The sequence below is a fragment of the Oryctolagus cuniculus genome, chromosome 3 (genome assembly GCF_964237555.1).
Source record: "Oryctolagus cuniculus chromosome 3, mOryCun1.1, whole genome shotgun sequence".
NCBI lineage: Eukaryota > Metazoa > Chordata > Mammalia > Lagomorpha > Leporidae > Oryctolagus > Oryctolagus cuniculus.
The window spans coordinates 43,391,458-43,415,300 of NC_091434.1; the positions used below are offsets into that span (position 1 = coordinate 43,391,458).

Consider the following 23,843-nt stretch of genomic DNA (forward strand, 5'->3'; position numbering starts at 1 on the left):
AGAAGGCAGGAGCCAGGTGCTTCTCCTGGTCTCCCATGGGGTGCAGGGCCCAAGCACCTGGGCCATCCTCCACTGCACTCCCTGGCCACAGCAGAGAGCTGGCCTGGAAGAGGGGCAACCGGGACAGAATCCGGCGCCCCAACCGGGACTAGAACCCGGTGTGCCGGCGCCGCAAGGCAGAGGATTAGCCTACTGAGCCACGGCGCCGGCAACTAAACATGTTTTATTCCCTAAAAAATATAGTAAAACAACTATTTTTATAGCATTTGCACTAAATTAGGTGTTATAAGTAACCTAGAGATGATTTGAAGTAAATGGGAGGATTACATAAGTTATATGTTGATGCTATGCTATTTTATGTGAGGGATATGGTTTCCGTTGGAGGAGGGTTCCTGGAACCAATCCCCACAGACACTGAGGGATGACTGTATATATAATACTCTGGACTAAATTCTATGAAGTAAAAATTTAGCAAATGATTTCCAGTGTACAAGAAGCATGTAGTCTAACAGGAGAACAGAACATAAATATGGGGAAACTTTAACTCAGGGTTGAATTAGTCCCAAGCATGTAGTGCTAAATCAGGAATCAGAATTAGAGGATTATTTTTGGTGTGTATTAGCATAAAAGTCAGTTGAAAACTTGTGTGTAATTGCTTAAAGAGTGAGTAAAGAAGATAGGGTCTTGGCTTAATGAAAGTTTTGGAATAAAAACTTATGCTTTTAATCGATAGCAAACAGATGTGTCTGCTTTAACAAGTCAAACTGTTAGACCAAACTGATTATAGAGTTTGTATCAATGAATAGAAAAATTCCACTGTCCTCTCTAATTACACCATACCTGGTGAATGGTATACTACTCTGTGTGCCCTCTTTTAAGGGGGGACATCAACAAATGTGAATTTATCCAGGAGAGGCTATCAGGATGGCAAAGGAACTAATTGAGTTGCATTAAAAAGTTGATGTATTTGTCAAGTTGTTTAATATAAACCATAGAAGAAACACATTTTTAGATGGGTAACATAATAGTCTTCAAATTTTGGAAAAACTATCCTCAATATTTCAGAGAACAGGAAATCAGGTATTTGCTCTAAATAGGTTAGAATGTTCTCCTGGTAAGATTTGCTCAAATTGGAATGTGTTGTTTTACAAAGTAGCTCGTTAGAAATGTTCAAGCAAGGCTGGTGCCGTGTCTCACTAGGCTAATCCTGCGCCTTGCGGCGCCGGCACACCGGGTTCTAGTCCCGGTCAGGGCACCGGATTCTGTCCCGGTTGCCCCTCTTCCAGGCCCTAGCTCTCTGCTGTGGCCAGGGAGTGCAGTGGAGGATGGCCCAAGTGCTTGGGCCCTGCACCCCATGGGAGACCAGGAGAAGTACCTGGCTCCTGCCATCGGATCAGCGCGGTGCGCCGGCCGCGGCGGCCATTGGAGGGTGAACCAATGGCAAAGGAAGACCTTTCTCTCTCTCTCTCACTGTCCACTCTGCCTGTCAAAAAAAGAGAAATGTTCATGCAAATGCTAGGAAACTACCTAAGGGAAGATTTAGTATTCCTGGGTCTTCACTGTCACTGTCATTTCTTTGCCATTATCTCATTGTGTTGTTAATGAGAAAATCATTTGCATATCAGGCCTCAATGCTTAAACTAGAGAATTAAATAGTGATAGATTGCAAATGGATTTTTATAGCCCAGTACATTTTTCTTTTTTAAAGGGAGAAGTTTATATAAAGTTAGCAACTTTTATTGCATTAAGATATAAGAAAGCAAGTAGAGTAAAAGAGCCTAGCTTCCAGGGCCAGCGTTATGTCGTGGAGGCTTGAGCCACCACCTGTAGCATTGGCTTTCAGTATGGGCATTGGTGTACCATTTGAGCAATGGTTATGGTCCCGGCTGCTCTACTTCGGCTCCAGCTCTGCCATTGTGCCTGGGAAAGCAGTGGAGAATAGCCCAAGTGCTTGGGTTCCTGCACCCACATGAGAGACCAGAGAGAAGCTTCTGGTTCCTGGCTTTGGCCCGGTCCAGCCCCAGCTATTGTGGCAGTTTGGGGAGAACTAATGGGTGAAAGATTTCCCTACCCCCCTCTCTAATTCTGCCTTTCAAATAAATAAAATAAATATATTTTTTAGAGTGTAGTTTCCAAGGAATGACAGTTGGCAAACCATACTTTATTCTAGTGACTGTTGAATTCTTTGTTGAGGGATTGGCACTTTTCTGAGTTCGGGAACCAGTGTGTTGGAATCTCTTAAGTTGTCTTCTATTTTTGTACATCTTTATAATGTTTTATTCTTAGTGTTCCTTCAGAAGTATCATTGTATAATGAGTAAAAGCATGGGCTCTAGAGCTAGAATAGGGTTTGAATCACAGCTTAGAGTCTTATAGCTGTGTGACCTTGGCAAGTTCCTTAATTTCTCTGTGCTTTAATTTCTTCATAATTAAAATGCAGATAATGTTATCTCTTAGAATTCTTGTGTTGCTTATGTTGCTTAAATGAATTAATAGTATGTTTAGGTCTTAGAACAGTTTCTAGCTCAGAATAAGCAAGTGTTGGCTCTTGTCATTATTACTTAAAACAGTGTTTCACTGAACTGTCAGGATATAAAACAATATAAAATATATCAATGTTCTTTCTAGATAACTCAAAACCCCAAGAAGAAATTGTCAGTTTTGAATCACCACTTTATAAGACATCCAGCAAAACATTTTGAGGAAAATCCATCAATAATTTCTGACTTAACAGGTTGGTGGTAATAGTATATCTTATATTTAAGTAGATTTCCTCATTATTTTTAGATAAATATATTATTATTAAAACCTTTGAAACTGTGATACTTTAAATATTATAATCCTATTAATATTTTTATTAATTCCTATATGATAGTACTGGTGAAGCTCTTAGTTAGGAAAGGCAAAATAGAAAAGCAACTTTTAAGGTGTTGATAAAAATTTTGACTTGAAAATAACATGACAGATGAAAAACTTTTAGCAATACATATTTTTATTCTCCTGGCAGTCACATAAAATAAGTGCTTTCTGTCTATGACTCCTTTCTAAGTTTCTCATCTCAGTTGTTCTTCAGTCTTCTTTTAGATTACCAGCATTATCTTTTGCTGGTAAAATTTGCTTTTAAATAAACATAATAATACTATTTTATGATCTACTCAATTATATGTTTTATTTGGAAATAAAATATTTCCTTCTGTTGCTATTTTCACATAGCTGAAGACACCAAATAGATTTATAATATTTTACTTGATGTGAATGCTAGTTAGTGATGAATACATAGAGAATAATATATTAATAGAGTTTATTTGTTATGCCTGAGAATTGTTTCACACAGAGTCAAAAAAATTATTAGTATCAAAACAAGGCAAATAAATTAATTTTATTTATCTTAAGGGACATCTATGTGGGTTCCAGTAAAAGTGTCCAGGTGGACTTATGTGGCTTACAATGTAAGTATAATGGTTTTTTTCTCAAAAATACTTCAATATTTATCTTTAAAAGCTAAAGACTCTTAAGAATCTTAACTTGTGGCCGGCGCCGCGGCTCAATAGGCTAATCCTCCGCCTAGCGGCGCCGGCACACCGGGTTCTAGTCCCGATCGGGGCGCCGGATTCTGTCCCGGTTGCCCCTCTTCCAGGCCAGCTCTCTGCTGTGGCCAGGGAGTGCAGTGGAGGATGGCCCAGGTGCTTGGGCCCTGCACCCCATGGGAGACCAGGAAAAGCACCTGGCTCCTGGCTCCTGCCATCGGATCAGCGCGGTGCGCCGGCCGCAGCGCGCCGGCCGCGGCGGCCGTTGGAGGGTGAACCAACGGCAAAGGAAGACCTTTCTCTCTGTCTCTCTCTCTCTCTCACTGTCTACTCTGCCTGTCAAAAAAAAAAAAAAAAAAAAAGAATCTTAACTTGTGCTGTTTTCCCACAATTTGATAATTCCTTAATAAAATTCTAGTCAGTGTTCAGTTTTACAGTTTTATTGTAAATTTACCTTTATTTTGGTTGATTCTCTTTGTTTTTCAATTCTGTCTTTTTAAGTTAGAATCTAGACAACGCCTATACATTGTTATTGATTGATAGGTCTTATATTCCTCTTTAATCTGTAATACTTTGTCCACCCCTCTTTTTTTTTTAATTTATTTATTGAAAAAATAACAGGTCAGTTGTCCTATAGAGCCTCATGGTCTTGATTTTTGCTATTCCTATGGCAGTTATAGATTAGAGTCTCAGTCTTGATTGCATTCCTGCCGTTATTCAGTATGGCAACACATTTTCTATGATTTTTCTGTTTAGATGCTTGATCAGATTAAGGCTTTAGATTTTTTTTGTTGTTCTTAGTTTTACTAGACTATTTCTCTTTGTTTTAGTAGCAGCTGTTGAGGAATGCCTGGAATTATTAATTCACTTAGGAGTATGCAAAAATGGTGATACTCTTATTTATTATTCCTTCTTCATTTATTAACTGAGATATTATCTAGAAAAACTGCCCCTTATCCACTCAGTTTATCTGACATGGAACAAATCATAAGGGAAAATAATGATAATTGCTTACATCTTTGGATCTTACCTTGTATTTACTGGTTGTCAGAATAGTGAATTGGCTTATAAGCATCCTCCATCAGCAGTGCTTTTCCCCAGTATTGTTATAAACTCATTGATTTAACTTTATGCTTCAGTTCATTGATATTAAAATTGTTCTATGTTTGCCCAATGCAAGCCATTGCAAGTTTCACTCCTTAGTCGTTCTGATAGAACTTTTTGTTGTCTTTAATAGTTTCGTCCTTGTCCAGTTTGTCTAGATTAGTTCAACTCCATTTGTACATTTTCTACACCAGTCCCTGGATCTGTTATTTCTCTAAGGAACTATTTCTTTTATTTGGGAAATGATATCTTAAAACCACAATGTGTCTATAGAGATGCTTTTGGCTACTCAGTTGACATTTGTAGGCCTTTTTAGTGGCCAGACCTAAGAGATGTATTTTAATGTAACTAAAAGGTCCGAAACCACAATGAAACAAGAAAATGTGTTCATACAGATAATTCCAGGACAAATTCAATACTAAGAGTTTATACCTAATCTCTGAGAATACATAAATGTTGTACCTCTGTATTCTCTTCCTCCTACTGCTAGAATATTGATTCTTAACAACTCTAAGAATGATAAGGTTAGGATTATTACTCATTCACTTTATCTGGATTCTTGAGTGATTTAATTTTCCACTTATTAAAGCTATATTGTGTGTTTTCCTTCTATTTTTTAGGAATCTGATAAGATATATTTTACATTTCCTCTTGCAAATCACAGAAAAATCTACACTCATGTCTATTGTCAGAGCACCATGCTGGTAAGATAATTGGTACATTTTATGTAATTTGAAAGACTGTTACTTGTTTTTCAGATTCAACTATTATTTGGTAAATCTAGCTATAAACTATTGTTATTAAGTTTAATTAGTTGAAAAATATTTGAAAATGTTTTGATCGAAAAATAGTCATGAAAATGTTTTTAATGTAATATTTTTCCACTTTCACTTATTTACTTTTCAATTTTAAATCTTTGAGGGGTAAAGCATCACACAAATTCTATGTCCAGTGACCTTCACAGGAATGTTGCTTTGGAATTTGAACTATGAACCAGGCCACTGTTTCCGTGAGAATGAATTACCTTTTCCCAGATTACTCTGGTTGTGTTAGGTTTGCCTCCAGGAGCCAGTGGGTTGTTCTTTGCTTTGTACACATAAGCATATCTCTTGCCCAAACAGAAATCAGTTTAATCTCGAGCATAAACACTTTCAATTTTAAGAAGCACTGTGTGCTCCCTTTAATTCATGTATAGCCAATAGAAATGGCTTTAAACCACAATCTTCCAGACAGATTAGCCTTTTAGAAGTCCTGTTCCCAGCAGGCCTCCCAAATTCCAAGATGGTAGAAACAGCTGTAACATACTACCAATTTGTACCTTTGGTTCTAGTTTAGGTCTTTTACTCTTTCTGGTATAGTTTCACTCTTTTCAAGATGACGGAATTGAATTCTAAGGCCCTTTAATTCTTAAATTCGATTAGTACTTTGAAGAATAAGTATAATTAAGCAGTTATAGGAATTTTGTATAGAAAATCCTGTTTTCCTATTGAGGTCCATATTAAATTTTTGAAGTACTTCTTATGCCAAATATTCTCTCAGATAGTAAAGTGCTGTTAATCAGTGTTATCTGGACGTAACTGTGTCTGAGTAATGGTTTTGTGTGTATCTTTTCAGTGAAAACCTACTGTGCTAGGCGTTTCTTTTCTTTCTTTTGGTTAATGTTAGTTGCTTCCTTCAGAAGCATATTTACTAAAATTGGAATGCAATGAAAAAGGTTAGCATGGGTTAACTGATTACCTACCTATCTGTGCTAACGAATGGATTCTTTGCCCATCCCTTCCGTGTTTTGTTTGACTTTGGAGAACATCTTGTATATGTTTCTCAGTAACAAACTGCTGTTTTATGTTTTTCTACTGTTACTCATCTTGTTGCCAAAAAGTGTTGAAGATGTTTGTTTTAAGTAGTTATTTTCTATAATATTTAATGTGTTTTATGTTATTAATAGGATACAAATAGTTGGATTTTTGGCTGCATAAACAGCACTTCTATGTGGTAAGTGTTGAATTTATGGTCCTCCCTTGTTCAGTTTTCTTAGTATAAACAATACTCAGGAATCATAGGGTTAGCTTCATATATTCTTTTACATATTTTGTGGCTGTGTTATAGTATTGATTTTAAAATGAAAAGTAAAGAAAATGAATATACTAAGAATTTTTGTAACTATTGAATGTAGTTAGATGTTAGGAAAAACAATTTTTTTCTTGCCAGACTGTGTAGATATAGTCTATTGATTAGACTTAATTAGATTTCAATTCATTATAAATCTGTATGCTAGGTCTATAGATAGTTTCTTTTTCCTCTGATGTTTACTGATAAGTTGCAATACTTCAATGTATTTTTCCTTTAATTATATTTTTATATTTATTTCAAAGCCGGCAAGGGGTAGATTTATCCTGGAAAGCTGAATTACTGCCAACAATTAAGGTAAATTATAGATTTAGAATTGTAAAGTCCAGGTGAAAAAATACTTAATCAAATAGGCATTTTAGTCTACTCTTTTATTACGATCTTAAACAGACTTCAGATTTGCTAACCTAAATCTTAGAAATACTTTTGTTAGAAATACATTTAATTAGGAATAGCTTGGAATTAATGTTACTTTTTTTACTTTCAGAAATAAAAACTAAGTTAATCTGTTAAATGATTGTAGGTTATAGGACTCTACCAAAAAGAGCTTTTATAGATTTTTTAAATTAAACTGAAAGTATGCTTGGATGGTCTGTCTTAAAATAGAACCTGCATAGTGTTCTGTATACAGAATTCATCTTGGGAGGAATGACTTGGGGTAGGGAAGTGGGCATCTTGAAGAGAACTGAAGTAATTTTCCACATCAATTTCAGCATCACTGTGGTCAAGCACTTGCATAACTTTACATTACCTAAGTTATTCAGGGTAATAAATCACAGCAGAGATTTATTTAGTAATTTTAGTATTTTCCTTAAGCAATTATGGTAGGTTAACAGATCTTCATATATAAGCTTAATTTACATACTTTCAAAATTTATTTTTGAGAAGGGAAAATAATTATAGGATGTGATGAAAATATCTGTCCTTGTTTTCTTATTGTATTTATTATAACTGATTATCTTGGGCCAGGATCGATAGTTTTCAAATAAGTCTATGTATTAAATATAAAGTATATTTTCCTAATGCTAGACTCATATGGTTAAAAGTAACATCATGTGGTTGGTCCTAACCTTCCAAGCCAAAAGCAAAACAAAGTGTTAGGATATATGTACTGATCAATTATTCATGAAACAATCTGTCCAGGCAATAATTTCAGAGTTAGGAATGCATTATTAATTAAAACTTGATAAAATGTACTTTGTTCTTATATATTTTTTAAAACAATTATTTATTTGAAAGGCAGAGTTATGTAGAGAGGGAGAGACAGAGAGATCAATCTTCCATCCACTGGTTCACTCCCCAAATGGCCGCAATGGCAAGGATTGGACCAGACCAAAGCCAGGAGTTCTTCTAGGTCTCCCATGTGGGTGCAGGGGCCCAAGAACTTGAGCCATCCTCTGCTGTCTTCCTAGGTGCACTAGCAGGGAGCTGGCTCAGAATGAAACAGCCAGGACTTGAACCAGTGCCCAAAAGGGATGCTATCACTGCAGACAGTGACTTAAATCACTATACCACAGTGCTGGCCCCATGTTATTATATTTTTAAAATGTGTTTATTAAACCATAAAGTCTTGCATTATTTTTAAAAATCTCTGAAGATTAAACTGGTGTGTTCATCAAGCGCTAGGTCCCTATGTTTGTTCTGAATGTAAGAAGCAGCTGACTGAACAGCAGAACAAGCTATAGTGAATGCTGAAAGAAAGAAGTTAGGAAACATGAATCATAATATTCTACAATTTTGGATGTTCTCCATTCAGGATTGCAATTATGAAATGTAAATAACCTTTTTCATTACAATAAAAACAAAAATTTTATGTAATGTGTGTTATTAATTTATAAGCAACATACAAAATTATTTTCCATAAAGTTGAAGGGATTATAAAATGAAAAAGTTTTGTAGGTTTTATTTGTATTTATATCATCTCAATAAAAGTAATGTCAGATGAGAATCCCATCACTTTCTGGCATCTCTGCTGACTATTAATGAATAGATGCAACACTCTAGCAAAACACATAAAATACAGTACTTTGTCATTGTTAAGAATTTATATTTTAGAGTTATCAGAATGGATAGCTATACAAAATATTCACCTTCTTCCTGATTAATATATCTTTAGTGCTGTCTCCCATTTGTTTGATGGATTTCATCTCCCTGTATTTGTGGTTATTGTGATCCTTTTGAGGCCCTTTAATTTACACTAGTACATACAAGTCTGAGGCAGACACTTTGCAAACTTGGGGAAAATCCTATAACAAACACTCCCTCATAAATCTGGTCAGCTTTTTAGAGGACCACTCATTGACAGCTTTTAAACTTCATTAGCTCAGTCCAACTTGTCAGTGTTGATCTTTCTGAAAAGTGGAGAAAGCTAAGTGTCTAGAAATTTTTAATTCAATATACTATAATATTTAACGGTTCCCACCCCACATAGCTTCCATAAAAAAAATGGATTAAAGATGAATTTTGAGGGCTAGTGTTGTGGCGTAGAGGATAAAGTTGCCATCTGCGACACTGGTGTCCCATAGGGGTGCTGGTTCGTGTCCCATGTGCTCTATTTCCAGTCCAGCTCCCTGCCAATGGCCTGGGAAAGCAGCAGAAGATGGCCCACGTACTTGGGTCCCTGCCACCTGCACGGGAGAACCAGATGATGCTCCTGGCTCCTGGGTTCATCCTGGTCCAGGCGTGGCCAGTGCAGCCAGTTAGGGAGTGAACCAGTGGATGGAAGATCTCTCACTCTCAATCTCTGTGTGTGTATATGTGTCTGTGAGTGTATTTCCCTCTCTGTAATTCTGCCTTTCAAATAAAATAAATAAATAAATCTTAAAGAAACTGAATTTAGTGGCTTTACTTTTATTTAATTAGACCAGTCTTTCTACTTAACTCATTTCTCAAAATATGGACTATAGTACCTGGTCTTAATATTGAGAAGAACCTCATTTGGTGAGGTGCATTGTTTACCATATTCTATCTTTGTCATTTACTAAATGAAGACCAGGGGGTGATATTCATAAATACTGTTACCCAGCAACTCTTTGCTACTTGACTAGGTCAGAATTATTTGAGATTAAATTATAGCTATTTCATTTGTCAACTACTGAATGCTATTTGTCTTGTATTACCAAAATATAGAAATAATATTGTAATGCTATTTGCAACAGATTGCCAAATTATAATAAGAAACAAAACCAAATGTGGAAATAATTATTAAACATCATTAAATTATTAAATGCTTAAATTTTAATATATTAAAATTTCTAAATATTTAATGTAAGTACTAGAAATTTGAATTTCAGTGGGATTATTGACTTGGAAATGTAAACATGGGCATTTATAATACACTGGACTTAAATTTGACATTTTTTAAAAATAGCAAATTTAGAAAGAAATGTATCTTATTTATCCTTTTTTAAACAAGCATTAATCTCTGTTGTAAGAAATAAAAGCAGTTTTTTATGTCCTTTTTTTTCTTTTTTTTAGTTTCTGACCTTAAGGCTTCAAGACTATCCATCTTTGTCTCACCTTGTTGTTTATGTACCGTCTATTCATGGAAGTAAGGTAACAAGTGAATTAAGGTTATTATCAGAATGTTTTGGAGATATTCTTTCTAACTTTTAAAGCTTTTTTTTTTTTTCCGATGAGTTCTACATAGGGCTTACTTAAAACAATGCCAATTTAGTGATCCACCTAAAATTCTTAAATTATTAGGATCATCTGCTTCAACTTGAACTAAGCAGAATAAACCCAAGTTCCTTTGTTCCAACTAAGAGCTAGTGTTCTAGTTTATAAGTCTTTAAAAACTGTTAATTACTAGGTACTCTATTATGTACAAGACTATGTTCCAGGAAGTATAGGAGGTGCACAAATCAGGAAGACATGAATTCCATTTTTAGGATGCTCCATACTGTTGAATAAAAAGACCATACACACTCATACAAAACAAACCAGAATATAGCAGGTAGATGAAAGATATCAAAGGAAGAGATATTTCTGATTGATTGAATCAAGAATGCCTTATATTGGGGTGATATTTAAAGTGTGCTTAAAGGATAGTTTTATAGGTAAATGGACATTGTAGACCTGTGCTGTCGATATGAGAATCACTAGCACTTGTAGCTATTAAATTTAAACCAATTAAAATTAAGTAAAATTTAAAATTCAGTTTCTTATATGTATCAGCCACATTCCAAAGGCTCAGTAGTAACATAATTGCAAAAAGAATAGTGAGAGCAAAGCATAGAAGTGTGAAAGCCTAGTGTATATTTGGAAAACAGTGAATAATAATTTGAATAATAATTTTGAAAGAGTGGCCACCATGAGTAGAATAGCAATGAAGAAAAGTCAGGAAGAGTAGGTCACTGTCATATTGTGGAGGCCTTGACTGGAGGATTCAGGACTTTATAGAATTCAAGTTTGTGGCAAGACGTAAAATTTTTCCCCATAGTAGTCGGATCAGAAAGAATTTATTTTAGAACATCAGTGTATTCATGATGTAGGAAAGGTGAAAAAGAAAGAGACAAAGCACCATGTAAGGGATTATGAGGGCCTGTGCTAGGGAATTGAGAGTAGAAAGAAAAGCATGATTTTGAGGAAATTGATTGGGGAAAAGGCCCATGGAGGTCAAAGGGCCTCTCTGTTCCTTACCCTTCAAGATCCAAACTGTATCTCTTTTCTTTTCCCAGGCCCTTCCCATGATAATTTTTTTTAAACTTACTCTCATGATGTTTTGAATATAGTTTCTTTGAGGAACTTATTTCTTTGTGTTATAATTTCTTTGTCTCTATTGCATTTTTCTATTATGAACTCTGTAAGAGTAATAGCCACATAGGTTTTATTCTACTTTGCATCCTCAGCCTTTAGTGACTACCACATAAATGATCAAAAATGTTTCTCTTTGAGGAAGTCGGTAAGATTTGTGTCTAAAATAGCTAGGAAAATTTTAAAGAAATAGGGAAAGGAAAATGGGATGTAGTTGGGAGTCTTCTCAAAGACTGAATCTCACAAGTACCTTATAATGGACTCATTGTTTTGTTTTGCTTAGCTCAAGTGAGAGGTAATTCAGCATCTTCAATACTAAAAGCTCTCTTTAAGGGTTTTTCTGTCAGGTAAGTTGGTTTTGAATGAATCTAACATCTTTCTCAAACTTGAAAAGACCCTCTCTGGTTATTCTAAGAAATTAATGAAACTTTCTGCAAGTAGACAGTCTTAGTAGTCTAATAAATGTGTAATATGTCTTAATGCTCTTTGAAAAGTAATGCTGCTGACTCTTTTTCTGGAACCCCATTCCACTAGAATAATAAAGATCTTTTATGATTTTTGCATGTCTATTTTACAGCCCATCATCAGAAGGCTACATGTATTCAAATAGGCAATATTAAACAAGTTTGAGTTAACTGATATCTTAATAGGTTTTTGGAAATGGAAATGTAATTATATTCTTTTGATGACAGAAATCAAAATAATTAAACCCATCAGAAATCTACTTATGTTGGATATTTTAGACACACTTCAAATTCTTTATTGGGTAAAGATTTATTCCATTATACAAAACTAAGTGCATAGCCAAATTTTTAATGTAATAATAAAAATCCTACTAATTAAATTATCTGTGCAGGGGGCTGGTGTTGTGGCACAGTGAGTTAAGCCACTACCTGTCATCTGGCATCCCACTTATGGTCCAGCTCCCTGCTAATGTGCCTGGGAAAGCAGCAGATTTCTATCCCAAGTACATGGGCCGCTGCCACCTACAGGGAGACCCTGAAGGAGGTTCTGGCCTCCTGTCCTCAGCCTGGACGAGCCCTGGCCATTATGGCCATTTCAGCGATGAACCAGTAGATGGAACATAACTCTCTTTCTGTCTCTCCTTCTCTGTTAATTCGGTCTTTTAAATAAATAAATAAATCTTTAATAAAATAAAAACCTGTGCAGAATGATTTAAGTTGACTTCAAAAGCTGTTTCCCTGTCTCTGGTAATGGCTCAGCTTACTCAATAAATGAGTCTCTAATCTTCTAACAGCTATTTATTATAATGAAAATATCTGACTCTGTTCTTTGCCTTGTGAGTAAAGGAGGAAAAATAAACGAAAAACTCCACAAACTTCTTTCTTTTATCCCCCAGCGTGTGGACTGTAGTCTAATAACAAGTTGCCACATCAGTTTCTTACTTTAAAAAACAATAAAGAAAAATCTATCCATGAGGCAAACAAAATAACACCACTTCAGAGATCCCAAGTTTAGTTGTCAGAAAAGCCTTGGACAGACTCCACAGGCCTTGTACTTTCTGGAGACATCAGGTTACTTACTAATTAAAGTGGGGCATCAAATTTTTTCTTGGCTCCTTATAGATCAAAATAAATTGATTGCATGGTAGAGATTATTTTAGTAAAGTTATATCTTTATCCGAACAATTCCTCTGCATAATACTGAAAACAAAGGCTCTTACGCTGTTTTTTATTTTGAGGATTTATTTATGTATCTGAAAGGCAGAGTGAGAGGGAGGAGACTCAGATCTTCTGTCTACTGACTCACTCCCCAAATGGCTGCAATAACCAGGTCTGGACCAGCCTAAAGCCAGGTTCCAAGAACTCCATCCAGGTCTCCCACATGGGAGGCTGAGGCCCAAGTACTTGGGTCTTCACCTGCTGCTTTCCATGGCTCATTAGCAGGAAGTTTGATTGGAAATAGAGCAGCCAGGACTTGAACCAGCACTCCAACATGGAATGATGGTATAGCAAGCAGCTTAACCACTACAATACAATGCCAGCCCCTCTTACACAGCTTTAGCAATGTTATTGATAAAAAGATGTTGCCATTACGAATAATTGTAATGGTGCATTTGTCACATTATACAGTTAGTTTTTTGAAAAGCATTTCTTTATCTTGCTTCATATATAGTAAGCCTTTTTTTCTATTTTTATAATAAGTATTTAACCAGAAATAATCTTACATGAAAAACATTAGCCATCTGTAGATGAATGTTAGTAGGTATCCAAAAGCCTTTATAGTCTCCTTAAGCTATAAATACTTAATAAATGTAGACTTTTTCAAAGGTCTTTAACAAAATTACATTTCTCTTTTTGACTGAAAGTGCTCAAAGATATGTTATCTAAATCCTTAACTAATTTTGAATTAGCCCTGATGGTTAATGCTTTGATCCTTTTTTTTTTTTTTTTTGGTAAAGATTTTATTTATTCAAGAGGTAGAGTTACAGAGAGGGAGAGAAAGAGAAAAGTCTTCCATCCCCTGGTTCACTCCCCAAATGGCCACTGAGCCAATCTGAAGCCAGGAACTTCTTCCAGGTCTCCAACACAGGTGCAGGGGCGGCCCAAGCACTTGGGCCATCCTTCACTGCTTTCCCTGACTATAGGCAGAGAGCTGGGTTGGAAGAGGAGCAGCCAGGATGTGAACCAGCGCCTATATGGGATGCTGGTGCTGTAGGCAGAGACTTAGCCTACATGCCACAGCGCCATCCCCTTGATCCATCTTTTAATATCTCTCTTCTTCAAACACCTAAACCTAACTAGAAGACAACTTATATGAGTATGTTGTTACAGAAATGACCCTCTATTAATTTAAGTTAATAAGTTAAGCTCATTTAGCAAGTTTCTCAGCAAAGCATCTGTCCTTGAGGAACCTGTTGCCGCCTAAGTGTAAACAGTTAACAGTATCATAGTTACTTTCTCCAAAGAAACCTTTCTCCAAAGGTTTATAGACTTTTTTTCTGAAACATGGAGTGAAGATATTTTACTATAAATTTAATTCTATTTGTTTCCAATAAATCATTGTTTTCTATCTCAGTTTGTTGTAGATTGTGAATTCTTTAAAAAAGAGACAAGATCCATACAGCTTCCTGTAACTCATCTCTTTTCCTTTGGTAAGTACTTTATTTTTGGAAATCTTAAGAATCGCTTTTATTTTTAACTGTGGATTTATTTTTCCAGTTAATTGCAGGAAAGTAGAGCCTTGGAATGTTAAATACTATATATTTCAAGTAACCATCTGATGTTTAATGTCCTGATTCACATTTGATACTAGACTAGTAATGATCTTCTCTGAAAAGTGAACCTTAAAATGAGTGTGTGTAATCACACAGGAGTGTATTTGCAGATAATTGTGTGTGTATGTGTGTTATGTGAAATTTATACTAAATACTGGCCCTTTTAATAAAATTTTTATTATGATATAAATGCTACCTGCATTATGAAAATTATAAGATTTCGCTAAATATTCTTTTATGTTTTATTCTTTTAGTTTGAAATCATTTTAGAACTACAGAAAAATTATAAAGGAGTACAAAGTTTCTTTTTCTATTCTTCTCCCAACTTTCCCTAATGTTCTTCAAAATAAACACAATATATTTTTTTAAAACTTAAGAAATTATCATTGGTGCAATATTATTACCTAAACTACAGGCTTTCTTTGGTTTTCATATTTCTCCACTGATGTCCTTCCTCCCTGAGGGTCCTACATTGCATTTATTGATTATATCTCCTTCATCTCCTCTAATATGTGATAGTTCCTCAGCCTTGCCTTATCTTTCATACCTTTGAAACTTTTGAGGAGTACTGGTTATTTATCTTGTAGAATATTCTTCAGTTTGGTTCTCTCTAATGCTTTCTTGTGATTAGATTGAGGCTGTGTGTTTTTGCCAAGAATACCATAGGAATGATATGCATTTCCCTGTGTAATTTCAGAAGACACATGATGTTAACATATGTAATTGCTGGTGATATGAATCTTGATCTCTTGGTTAAGGTGGTGACTGCTTGGTTTCTCCACTATAAAGTTACTGCGTTTCCTTTTGTCTTAATAAATATCTTTGAGAAGGTATTTTGATCATGTATATATCTTGTTTTCCTCCAAAATCATCCACTAATTTCAGCATCCCATTGGTTTGTCTGGTCCAGCAAGTAGAGTTACTGGTATTATACATTTTTAAAAAAAATGTTATTTATTTGAGAGGCAGAGAAAGATCTCCTATCTACTGATTCTCATTCCAAGTACCTGTATTAGCTGGTGCGGGGCCACCTGAAACCATGAGCCTGGAACACAAACCAGGTCTCCCGCATGGGTGGCAGGAGTCTAATTGCTTTAGATGTTACTGTTGTCTCTCGGGGTCTGCATGAGCAGCAAGCTGGAATCAGGAGCTGGAGCTGGGAATCGAGCCAGGTAATGCAGTGTGGGATGTCGGTGACTTAGATCACTGGGCTAAATGCCTGCGCCCTGTAATCTACTTTTAATATAAAAGAAAGTCTGTTGACATCTTCTTAATGTTATTTAAACAATCAATACATTTTGAAAGAGTCTTTGATAGTCTAAATAATATAACATTTTTAATTCAATAGGATTATCTTCAAGGAAAGTGGTTTTAAATACAAGCGGCCTGTACTACAATATAGAGCTTCTGAACTTCGGACAGGTTATTATCCTCACTATAACAAAACAGATTTTAATTTACTTTGTGTTTAAACAAACAACTAAATTCTGTTTCTTTTCTTTTTGTGGTCAAATTCTGTTTAGATTTATCAAGCATTTAAGATCAACGTGGTAAGCAAGTGCTCAGGAGTCAGAGGTAAATGTATTTTCTGAAAAATAAATAGTATTGTCATTTGAAGAATTAATAGGTCTTCACTTGAGTTTTCTATATTACTTTTTTTTGGACAGACAGAGTTAGACAGTGAGAGAGAGAGAGAGAGAGGCAGCGAGCAAGGTTTTCCTTTTCTGTTGGTTCACCCCCAAAATGGCCGCTACGGCTGATGCATTGCAGCCGGCGCGCTGCGCCGATCCAAGGGAGCCAGGTACTTCCTCCTGGTCTCCCATGGGGTGCAGGGCCCAAGCACTTGGGCCATCCTCCACTGCACTTCCAGGCCACAGCAGAGAGCTGGACTGGAAGAGGAGCAACCGGGACAGAATCTGGTGCCCCAGCCGGGACTAGAACCCGGGGTGCCGGCGCCGCAGGCGGAGGATTAGCCAAGTGAGCCATGGCGCCGGCCTCTATATTACTTTTAAAAGTACTTTTTTTATGAAATAAAATAAAATGGTAATAATAGGAAAGGGATTTAGCAGAAACTCTTTAAGAGTAAAATATCTTTATCTGTTTCAGGTAAAATATCCACATTTCAAAAATACTGTATATCTGTATGTCTTGTTGTAATAGTAATTCAGATTCAACTGTTTAGTGTCTTTCCAGTTAGCTTAGATACTGAATATCTAATTAAATCATTGTTTTAGGAATTCTCAACTTTTTTTTATATTGTGATATAAGATAAATACTTAGTTACTGAGTATTTTTTTAAATGGGTGATTGTGTGATTAGTTAGGTGTTGTAGTAGTTTAGGTTACAGTTAGGGTGATACATGGTTAATAATGCCTGGTTCTTTTTTGTTTTAACAGAAGAAATAACTAGTATCTATAAACTTCATATTCCCTGGTCTTATGAAGATTCACTAACTATTGCACAGTAAGCATATGAAAGAATTTACTTTCAATTTTGATATTTTTGAAAAATAGATATTCTGCTTAGTTTAGTTATTTAAATCCTATGAATTATTAAAATGCCTCTTGATAAAAATGTATGTATCCTTTAGCATGCACAGAATTTAATATAGTATACAGTATTCTTATTAAATAATATAGTACTTAAGCCTTACATACTTGAAATATGCACATCTTTCCACACTCTCCCTCAACCCTTGTGTGCTTGAGGGAGCGTTGAAACATTTGAGATATGATTGAAAAAATGGCCATTCATAATAGTGTATCTGATATCTAGCTTCATCTACATTATTTCATTTTATTGTGCTGAGGATTAACTTGACCATGGCATTTTGTATTTGGCAATTGATATTTAAGTTATCTCTTCAGGGTTCCATCTTCCACAGAAATTTCTCTGAAACTTCATATTGCTCAACCAGAAAATGACAGCCATGTGGCATTATTAAAAATGTATACATCATCAGACTGTCAGTATGAGGTAGGTTGACTGCATGATCTTTTTTTTTTTTTTTTTTTTTTTTTTGACAGGCAGAGTGGACAGTGAGAGAGAGAGAGAAAGGTCTTCCTTTGCCATTGGTTTACCCTCCAATGGCCACCGTGGCTGGTGCGCTGCAGCCAGTGCAATGTGCTGATCCGATGGCAGGAGCCAGGTACTTCTCCTGGTCTCCCATGGGGTGCAGGGCCCAAGCACTTGGGCCATCCTCCACTGCACTCCCTGGCCACAGCAGAGAGCTGGCCTGGAAGAGGGGCAACCGGGACAGAATCCGGCACCCCAACCGGGACTAGAACCCGGTGTGCTGGCGCCGCAAGGCAGAGGATTAGCCTAGTGAGCCGTGGCGCCGGCCGTTGACTGTATAATCTTTAAGTAAGATTTAGTTTCAGCATAAGCTAGAAATATTTTTATATTAGTTGCAGATATGGCACTATGGAAGTTAGTAAATGTAAGTAATAGACATTTAAAACATTTTAACAATTCTCCATTAGTGCATATTAGCACCATCTCACTGTACCCTTAGTTGGACAATTTGAAAGTGTATCCATCTTAAACACTAGAAAATTAAAAAAAAAAAAATTGAGGCTTCAGATTAACCTTGAAAGTTTGGAGGCCCAAAATCCAGAATCTTTCATGAGTCAAAGAACCTCATGAAGTCAAATGGCTTGGCTTTACACAGTAATTGACATGATGCATATTGGTTTACATTGCTCCTGGGTTAGCTTAAGGTGCTGGGCCACCCTGAAATCATGAGCCTGGAACACAAACCAGGTCTTCCTTCTTTTTCACTGATTATTTAAACTCTATTTGCCATTAATATGTGCAGTTGTACCTACTGTGTTTATTTTATAATGCAAGAGGACCTCTTCATGCTAAGAGAAGGAACCAGAATTGAGAGTAACATTTTGTTTATTTACAGATCTCATGAATAGTCCCTCCCTATTTCAGAAATTATCAGGTTCTGTGACTTCAAATTTAAATGCTTAAAGTAGTATTTCAATGGTAGCAACAGAGCAGTCTTCTGTTTTTGCTTAAATATTTGAATTCTTTATTAGAATTAATTTTCTTAGGGTATTCTAGGATTGATGTCAAATTAATAGAATCTGTTCATACAACAAAATTTTAGTTGTATCTGAATTAGATGAATTTAGATTGCATTATGTTTCTAACAATGGGCTAACATGGTTTTTAACTTGTATCTTATTTCTAGCATTAAAACAGTACTAAAAATTTTGTTAATAATTTACTCCATATTCTGCAGTGATCTCAAAATGTCCATGTTTTTACAAATGCATTTTTTCAATAAGCCCATATATTGAGAAAATGCAGTCATTTTATAACTTCCCTAAGAAAAATCTATTTCCTTTTCCAAGACTTCTTTTTATCAAAAAAGCTTTGTTTGTGGCATATATAATTAGTATGAATTTCTTTTTGAAGTATTATATATATTTACTTGAATTCCTTTAGCTGGCATGATCTGTTAATAACGTCTTCAGATTAATTAAATATTTTAGTTAGTAATGGATTACCACAGATACCAAAATATTTATCCAGTTGTTGATGAATTAGAATATGGGAATGCATGCTAAGTGATAAAACTATTTAAGCTTTTGAATATCTTTAGGTTTATCATTATAAAAATTAATTATGCTCAAAAATGTGTAGAAGTGCTCAGTTTAATGAAATGTGAACTAGAGGAGTTAAAAGAAAATAACCTTTTTTAATCATTGTTTTAAACTAGGTGACAGTTAAGACTTCCTTTTCACAAATACTTGGACAGGTAAGAGAGACTTCTGGTTATTGGTTGATTATTGCCTTGTGAATAAATACTGTGAGGAAGGAATTATAAACTTTCTCTGTAATCTGATTTAACAGCATATACGATCTCTTTGGTTGCTGTAGCTGCTGTTTTGTTTTTTGTTTTCTTTCTACCTCTAGTTTAATAAGACATAGGAACCATTCTTGGCCCACAGGCCAAAGTTGGCCAAACTTTGCCTTAAGGTAATGCTTTCATGTTTGATACATCTAGAAATGTCAGCTGATACCTGATTACCCACAAGAGTTAATCTTTTTGCCTAAATGAATGTCATATTAAGACTTCATGTTGCTCATACTACAGTATGATCATAGTACAATAAAATCTATAGGCTCTGTCATAAGAAATGAACATTTTCAAAGATTTATTATGTTGTACGTGCTCAGCTTGTGAAAGGTAAGAATAATCTTATCTTTTAAAGATAAATGTTGAACAGGCCGGCGCCGCGGCTCACTAGGCTAATCCTCCGCCTAGCGGCGCCGGCACACCGGGTTCTAGTCCCGGTCGGGGCGCCGGATTCTGTCCCGGTTGCCCCTCTTCCAGGCCAGCCCTCTGCTGTGGCCAGGGAGTGCAGTGGAGGATGGCCCAGGTGCTTGGGTCCTGCACCCCATGGGAGACCAGGAAAAGCACCTGGCTCCTGGCTCCTGCCATCGGATCAGCGCGGTGCGCCGGCCGCAGCGCGCCTACCGCGGCGGCCATTGGAGGGTGAACGAACGGCAAAGGAAGACCTTTCTCTCTGTCTCTCTCTCTCACTGTCCACTCTGCCTGTCAAAAAAAAAAAAAAAAAAAAAAAAAAAAAAGATAAATGTTGAACAAAATGGAGGGATCTGGAAAACATTATGCTGAGTGAAATAAGCCAGTCCCAAAGGGACAAATATCATATGTTCTCCCTGATCGGTGACAACTAACCTAGCACCAAAAAGCAAACCTGTTAAAGTGAAATGAACACTATGAAAAACAGTGACTTGATCAGCTCTTGCCCTGACTGTTGATGAACAACTTAATATGTTATCCCTCTTAGTATTTTTTTTTGTCTGTTCTACTTAATACTGTTGGTTGAATTCTGTAATTAATACACAGTTATTCTTCAGTGTTGAAACTTAACTGAAAAGTGATCCCTGTTAAATATAAGAGTGGGAATAAGAGAGGGAAGGGATGTACAATTTGGGACATGCTCAAGCTGACTTGCCCCAAACAGTAGAGTTAGAAACATACCAGGGGATTCCAATTCAATCCCATCAAGGTGGCATGTACCAATGCCATCTCACTAGTCTAAGTGATCAATTTCAGTTCACAATTGATCATAATGATAGGACTAAGAATCAAAGGGATCACATAAACAAGACTAGTGTCTGAAAATACTAACCGATAGAACAAAAAAGGGAGAGAATGATCCAACATGGGAAGCGGGATACACAGCAGACCCATAGAATGACGGATGTCCTAAACAGTACCCTGGCCTCAGAAGCAGCCCTTAAGGCATTCAGATCCAGCTGAAAAGCCCATGAGAGTATTTCAGGCATGGAAAGCCAAGACACTCTGGAAAAAAAAAAGTGAAATGACCTAAATGAAAGATCTCTGCGAGTGAGATCCCAGTGGAAAGAACGGGCCATCAAAGAAGGAGGTACCTTTCTCTGAAGGGAGGAGAGAACTTCCACTTTGACTATGACCTTGTCTAAATATGATAAGAGTCGGTGAACTCAAAAGGCTTCCATAGCCTTGGCAACTCATGACTGGAGCCTTTGGAGATTGCTGACGCCTTAAACAAGAGTGTCAAATTGTTAATTCAACAACAGGAGTCACTGTGCACCTACTCCTCATGTAGGATCTCTGTCCTTAATGTGCTGTACATTGAGATTTAATGCTATAACTAGTACTCAAACAGTATTGTTCACTTTGTGTTTCTATTTGGGTGCAAACTGTTGAAATCTTTACTTTATATATACTAAACTGATCTCTGTATATAAGAGAAATGAAAATGAATCTTGATGTGAATGCCTGGGAGAGGGAGTGGGAAAGGGAAGGGTTGCGGGTGGGAGGGAAGTTATGGGGGGGGGGGGAAAGCCATTGTAATCCATAAGCTGTACTTTGGAAATTTATATTCAATAAATAAAATTTAAAAAACATACTAAGGTGTAAATATCTTTAAAATTAAAACAAGTGTCTTTTGTAAAAAAAAAAAAGATAAATGTTGAAAATAACTTGCAAATAATACTACAGAAATTATGTATTAATTAGAACTACAGATATTATTCAACATAAATAAGATAATACTGGTTAGTCAGAGTTTAAAATTTAGTAAAATTTCTTATAGTTTTTTTTTTTTTTAAAGATTTTATTTATTAGGCCGGCGCCGTGGCTCACTAGGCTAATCCTCTGCCTTGCGGCGCCGGCACATCGGGTTCTAGTCCCGGTCGGGGTGCCGGATTCTGTCCTGGTTGCCCCTCTTCCAGGCCAGCTCTCTGCTGTGGCCAGGGAGTGCAGTGGAGGATGGCCGAAGTGCTTGGGCCCTGCACCCCATGGGGTACCAGGATAAGTACCTGGTTCCTGCCATTGGATCAGCACGGTGCGCCGGCCACAGCGTGCTGGCCGCAGCGGCCATTGGAGGGTGAACCAATGGCAAAAGGAAGACCTTTCTCTCTGTCTCTCTCTCTCACTGTCCACTCTGCCTGTCAAAAAAAATTTTTTTTATTTATTTATTTGACAGGCAGAGTTACAGACAGTGTGAGAGACAGAAAGGTCTTCCTTCCATTGGTTCACTCTCCAAGTGGCTGCAACTGCCGGGGCTGCACCAGTCCAAAGCCAGGTGCCAGGTGTTTCCTCCTGGTCTCCCATGCAGGTGCAGGAGCCCAAGCACTTGGGCCATCCTCCACTGCTTTCCCAGGTCACAGTAGAGAGCTGGACTGGAAGAAGAGCAACAGCGACTTGAACCGGCGCCCATATGGGATGCCAGCGCCGCAGGTGGAGGATTAAACTAGTGCACCACGGTGCCAGCCACCATCTTAGAGCTTTTATCAATTTTATTTCTTGGACTGTTACATTTTGTCATTCAGGCATACCATAATTTTATTTCTTTACTTTAAATCATACTGGGGCTGGTGCCCTCTGCAACAGTTGCATCATATATCAGCACCAGTTCCAGCTGGTGAAGCAGCAGTCTCACTGCTTCACTTTCTATCCAACTCTGTGCTAATGCACCTGGGAAGGCAGCAGATGGCCCAAGAGCATAGGCACCTGATAGCCATGTGGGAAAGCAGGGTGGAGTGCCTGGCTCAACCCCTAGCCTTTGAGGCCATTTGGGAAATGAACCAGCAGATGCAAGATCTCCTTCTGTCCCTCCCTCTAGCTCTCTGCCTTTTCAACTACATAAATCTTTCTTTTTTTAAAAAAAAAAAAGTCATTATAATGTAATTACAGTAAAGCTCACTACTCAAAATTAAATCAGGGCCGGCTCCGCGGCTCAATAGGCTAATCCTCCGCCTTGCGGCACCGGCACACCGGGTTCTAGTCCCGGTCGGGGTGCCAGATTCTGTCCCAGTCGCTCCTCTTCCTGTCCAGCTCTCTGCTGTGGCCTGGGAGTGCAATGGAGGATGGCCCAAGTCCTTGGGCTCTGCACCTGCATGGGAGACCAGGAGAAGCACCTGGCTCCAGGCTTCGGATCAGTGCGGTGCACTGGCCGCGGCGGCCACTGGGGGGTGAACCAATGGAAAAAGGAAGACCTTCCTCTCTCTCTCTCTCTCTCTCTCTCACTCTCTCACTGTCCACTCTGCCTGTCAAAAAAATTAAATCAGAAGCATTTTTATATGCATTACATCATTTGATCCTTATAATAACCCAATGACGATTAGATGGTGATTATTAAATTTGTCAACATTATAAAATTCTAAGTTAACATTAAAATTTTTTGTGCTACATTATGAAGGTAAGGTGAAATGTTAGTACAAGGTGGAAAACAGCATTATGGATAGTAATACAAAATATTCTGAAGTGTTAAAGGACTTGTACTATAAGAGAAGAATTCATGCTGGTAACTTGGTGCTATATACTCAGGCACCCGAAGAAGACAGACTCAATCTTGTTCATAAGTGGAACTCTTTCTAAAGAATATACTGGTGTTACATGACCAAGATGTGTACTTTGAAGTGTCAAATAAAGCATTTGTAGTGATTGAGTTGTTAATCTAAAATCATTGAAAAATAAATGTTCTTCCTTCATGCTGCCTCCTAGGCACATTAGTTGGGAGCGGGACAAAAAGAGAAGTAGTTAGGACTTGCACTTGGTATGGT

General features: G+C 37.0%; 1 protein-coding gene and 1 pseudogene across 1 annotated transcript in view; one reads left to right on the plus strand and one right to left on the minus strand.

Annotated features, from left to right (window-relative positions):
* Positions 1–23,843, plus strand: part of PGAP1 (post-GPI attachment to proteins inositol deacylase 1) — a 77,482-nt gene that overhangs the window by 30,283 nt on the left and 23,356 nt on the right. The window contains exons 8-19 of the mRNA XM_002712363.5: positions 2,628–2,733; positions 3,393–3,448; positions 5,251–5,334; positions 6,576–6,622; positions 7,003–7,054; positions 10,235–10,312; positions 14,552–14,627; positions 16,099–16,172; positions 16,274–16,325; positions 17,147–17,213; positions 17,618–17,726; positions 19,483–19,521. Coding sequence (XP_002712409.2) covers positions 2,628–2,733; positions 3,393–3,448; positions 5,251–5,334; positions 6,576–6,622; positions 7,003–7,054; positions 10,235–10,312; positions 14,552–14,627; positions 16,099–16,172; positions 16,274–16,325; positions 17,147–17,213; positions 17,618–17,726; positions 19,483–19,521 — 840 coding nt within the window. The remainder of the gene's footprint in view (positions 1–2,627; positions 2,734–3,392; positions 3,449–5,250; positions 5,335–6,575; positions 6,623–7,002; positions 7,055–10,234; positions 10,313–14,551; positions 14,628–16,098; positions 16,173–16,273; positions 16,326–17,146; positions 17,214–17,617; positions 17,727–19,482; positions 19,522–23,843) is intronic.
* Positions 5,539–6,437, minus strand: LOC138849127 (large ribosomal subunit protein eL33 pseudogene; annotated as a pseudogene).